We start from the raw sequence: 4,043 nt of genomic DNA on the forward strand, positions 1-4,043 counted from the left end.
GGGGGGTTGGGGACGCCCGGCCCTGTGGCTGGCGAAGTACCACATGCAACTGGGGCCGGATGGCTGTGGCCGCAAGGCTGCGTGCCGGATGGGTCGCGCTGCGGGGGCCGGCCCGGCGCCGCGGAGCGCGGCGGAGCCTGCAGGCCGGGGAGGGGACGTCTGGTGAGTGGTGGGCGCCTTCTAATCGTGAGGGTCGCAGCTTGGCTGAGGCCGGCGCATCCGCGCTGCCCTGAGGCACGTCTGCGGCGCCAGCGGCGGCCCTCACGGTGTCCAAACCCCCGCGCCCCGCTCGCCCCCTGCCCGCCGCGCCGCGCCGCGCGGCCCCAGGTGGTGTGTAAGGCGCGCAGCCCCCTGCCCCTATACCGCGGGCTCACAGGTGACACGGGTGACAATGGTGACGCGCTCACCCGCACAAAACGGGGCCGCCACAAGGCTCTGATTGCGGCCGTTGGTGCGCCCGCCCGCCTTGCAAACAAGGCACGAGCCGCCCTACACGCCGCCCGCTCACCGGCTGCGCCTCTGCATGCGCACATGCAACAATGCATGCACGCGCAACCACCCCCACAAGCAGTCTCTGGCCCTGTAATGAATTCCTTCCATTTCTTTTCAAAACCCCGGCTTTCAAACACAACAGCGTACGCTCTGGAGGCCATCCCCTATGACGTCAGCGAATTAGTCGTGGTCGGCAACCTCAACGACGGCCGCGCGGCGGCCGAGGCGGCGGCGGCGCGCGGCGGCGGCGGCGGCGTGATGGCGGCGCTTGCGCTCAGCGTGCCGCAGGCTGCATGGGATGTGAGGGCTCCGCGGGCGCGCGCGCGTGTGCCTGCTGCATGCGAATCTACGGCGAGCGGGGCGGCGGCGGGGCCGACGCGTGTCCTCGTCCTGCAGCCGGGGCTGCGCTGCGCATCGCCGCCTATGATAGGGCTGCTTTCTTCGCTTGCCACGGCATCGGCCGAGCACACCCCCCCTCCTCCGGGCGCTGACACCGCTGATGTCACTGACCCGCAGGTCGGCGTGGGCGCCGTGGCCGGCGCCGCGGCGGTGGTCGCGTCGATGCCCTTTGACGTCGTGAAGACCTACATGCAGGTGCAGTGGAAGAGGGGCGCGCGCATGCGTGTGCGCTCGCACGTGCGCGTGCGTGCGCATGTGTGCTGCATGCGTGCTGCATGCGTGCTGTGCACCGTTTGCGTGCGAGCGTGCCACGAACGCCACAGCTTTGAACCGAGCTCCTGTTCTTGAGGTGCTGACGTGCGGCATGGGGCAGGTGCTGCATGCACGTGACGTCACTAGTCAGCGCAGAGGGCGGCGGCGGTGGGGACGCTGCGCTCGTGGAGCGGCTTGACACACCGTCACAGCCGCAAAGCAGTGGCAGCAATCAGTTGAACCTCACTTCACCCCCTCTCACACCACACACACACGCGCACCCGCACAATCCCACGTGCACATACACTGCAGGTCAACCCCTCTTGCAGCGGCGGCCTTGGCGGGTTTGCGGCGACCGCGCGGCAGCTGGTGGCGCAGGGCGGCCCCGGCGCGCTGTGGCTGGGGCTGGCGCCGCGCTTGGCCCACCAGGTGTGCCAGCCTTGTGAACGCCGAATTCGAATTTGAACTTTTTTCCCGCCGAAGCTTCGGACGCGCAGCCGCATCCCCTGTGGGCGAGGCGCGTCCCCGGGACGCTCCCCGGCCCAGTGCCATTCCAGACCCGCTAGCCAGTGCTGCCGCCCGTGACGCGCGCGGCTGCCCGGCGACCCGCCTGACAAGATTCCCCAGTCCTGAGTGTTGCGTGTTGCTGACGCCTCGCGCCCCGCCCCGCGCCGCGCCTCTCGCCGCACGCACCTGATTGCGCGCCGCCCCAGGTCCCGGGCGCCTGCATCTGCTGGTGGGCCATCCATGCAGTCCAGCGACACATGATGACTCACCACTACGACACAGGGGCCGACGGCGGCGGCCACCAGGGCCACTGATAGAGGCAGGGGACGAGATATTTTTTTTTGGAGCTTGTTGTTGGGGCACAAATCAGAACAAGCCGGCCGCCGCGCGTGCGGACGGCAGGCGTTGCTTCGGGCTCGACACATACTCTTGTTTCACTGGGCCAGCAGGCTGTGTCTGTTCATACAGAGTTGTGCAAATACAGTGTGTGCCATCGATTGCAATAACGGCTCGATGCGGGAGTTTTTGTCAACACATCAGTCAACCACCGACGGGTGACGCACACTGAGAGTGTCATTTGGCCGACGGCCGTGAGTCGGCGAGCGCTGCGCGTCACTGCATCCGTATGCAGACCTTTTACGCACCACCAGCTGCCATGCCCCATCAATCTGCCGCCGAGCCAGCCCGCTGGACGGGCGGAGCCACCTGTGCGCTCCCAGGCGGCGTGCACCAGTGTTGAAATTCGGCTTGCCGCCCCCTCTATTTGCGGCGAGTCTCGGTGTTTTCTGCTTTGTTGATACGCGGCGCCTCCGATTCTTTGCTCGGGTGCGTGCTGAGCTACTTGTGCACTCGCCTTAGCACAGATGTAATTGTATGACCAGCTGCTGCAGGCATTGTTGTGCGGTGCACAGGCGAACCAGACAGGGAGCATGGGCGGGGTGGCACAAGGTCGTGCGCTGCAAACATGAGGGAGCGCTCTGCTCACTGAGTTGGGTGTGGTTTGGAACTGAGGGCTTTCCACGCCCGCACTTGTCTTATGGACAAGATCAAGCCTTACCCACCCTTGCCTTGTATGAATCCATGCCCATGCTGCCTCGCTTGCCTGCACAGCAGCTGCCCCGCCCGGGGGGGAGGGGGGGGAGCTGCACCCCCCCAGCTTCCCGTCGTCTTCGTCTCCCTGCAGCCCTCGATTGCCGTCTGCCCGGCCAAGAGCGCCCCCACCTCTGCCATTGCAGCGACACGCCCAGACAGAACCGTTCTTACAGGCTGCGCGCTCGCAAGAACCAGGAGTGAGGGAGGGAGCTGGTAGGGTGGCCCCAAGGGTGGCGGCCAGATGGGGCCCGGGATCGCATGCCGTGGGGCGCTCGTATGAGGCGGTTTCGCGCAGTGCATCTCTACAGCGGCCGCGCTTGCGCTTGCCAATCCGGGATAGCGACGCCGCGCCGACCCAGTGTGTCTCTCGTGCGAACGGGGCGGGCCCAGGGCACGGGCGGCCCGCAGCGCCGGCTTGGAGCCCTCAGCGTGCCACCCCTGCCTGTTTGTGTGCAGCAGCCAATCAAAAAGGCTCGCTAGCACAGCCATGCACCGCGCCCAAGAAAAAAAATGAAGCAGCACCATTTTCACCCATATGGCGGGGAAAAACGTGCCCTGCAACCCCCATCGCCTGCGGCGCTCCTCGCGCGCTATTGCGCGCGCGAGGGTCCGTCATGCAGTGCCGCCACCCGCTGTCTCGAGCCCAAACTCGTTCACACAACCGCCGCCTGCTGCTGCTCCGCCTGCTGCTGCTGCTGCTGCGCCGCCTTGTGCAGGGCGGGGGCGGCCTTGAGGATGGTGTAGGCGCACTGGCGGCCAGACAGGGTCGCGCCCTCCATAGAGTCAATGTAGTCCTGAGGAAAGGAGGGTTTTAGGAGGGTTTTCAGGGGTAGAGGGGTTTTAGGGGTTTTGACAAGGTGGGTTTGACCAGCAGTTTCATGGGCAGTGGGGGGGACTGAGGGTGCTGCTGCGGCAACACTGCATGAACAGGAGGCAAGTCGGACACGCAATCGGTTTCGAAGTCTGTGGCGGCGGTTTGCTGATGCTCACAGCGTGGGAGGTTGAGGTGCCTGCCGCGCTGCCGCCGCCCGCGACGCTCACGCGCCCCAAGCGCCCTGAATCCGTCATCAACAAGCTCCTCAACCCAAACAAGAAATGAGACTGGCGCCGCGTGCAAACAGCGGGCCCGCACCTGCTTGGTGTAGCTGCCAGCGAGGAAGAAGTTGGGGATGGGCGTGGCCTGGTCGGGGCGGAAGAGGTCCATGCCCGGCGCCTCCCTGTAGAGGGACTGCGCGATCTTCACGATGGAGTGCCACTTGAGCTTGAGGCCGCGCGCGCTGGGGAACAGCAGGCGCACCTGG

The 4,043-nt window shown here is 66.3% G+C and overlaps 2 protein-coding genes across 2 annotated transcripts; one reads left to right on the forward strand and one right to left on the reverse strand.

Moving 5' to 3' along the window:
• Positions 1 to 59: 59 nt before the first annotated feature.
• Positions 60 to 1,964, forward strand: MNEG_9959 (hypothetical protein; the record flags this gene model as incomplete). The annotated part of the gene is made up of 6 exons (XM_014041570.1): positions 60 to 162; positions 377 to 451; positions 635 to 792; positions 1,009 to 1,086; positions 1,456 to 1,572; positions 1,857 to 1,964. 6 exons carry the CDS (start codon positions 60 to 62, stop codon positions 1,962 to 1,964), a joined length of 639 nt encoding a protein of 212 aa, XP_013897024.1.
• A 1,431-nt stretch (positions 1,965 to 3,395) lies between these two features.
• Positions 3,396 to 3,946, reverse strand: MNEG_9960 (Zeta-carotene desaturase; the record flags this gene model as incomplete). Its single annotated transcript, XM_014041571.1, has 2 exons — positions 3,396 to 3,536; positions 3,875 to 3,946. 2 exons carry the CDS (start codon positions 3,944 to 3,946, stop codon positions 3,396 to 3,398), a joined length of 213 nt encoding a protein of 70 aa, XP_013897025.1.
• Between the last annotated feature and the right edge of the window lie 97 nt (positions 3,947 to 4,043).

The sequence above is a fragment of the Monoraphidium neglectum genome (assembly GCF_000611645.1).
Source record: "Monoraphidium neglectum strain SAG 48.87 unplaced genomic scaffold scaffold02127, whole genome shotgun sequence".
Lineage (NCBI taxonomy): Eukaryota > Viridiplantae > Chlorophyta > Chlorophyceae > Sphaeropleales > Selenastraceae > Monoraphidium > Monoraphidium neglectum.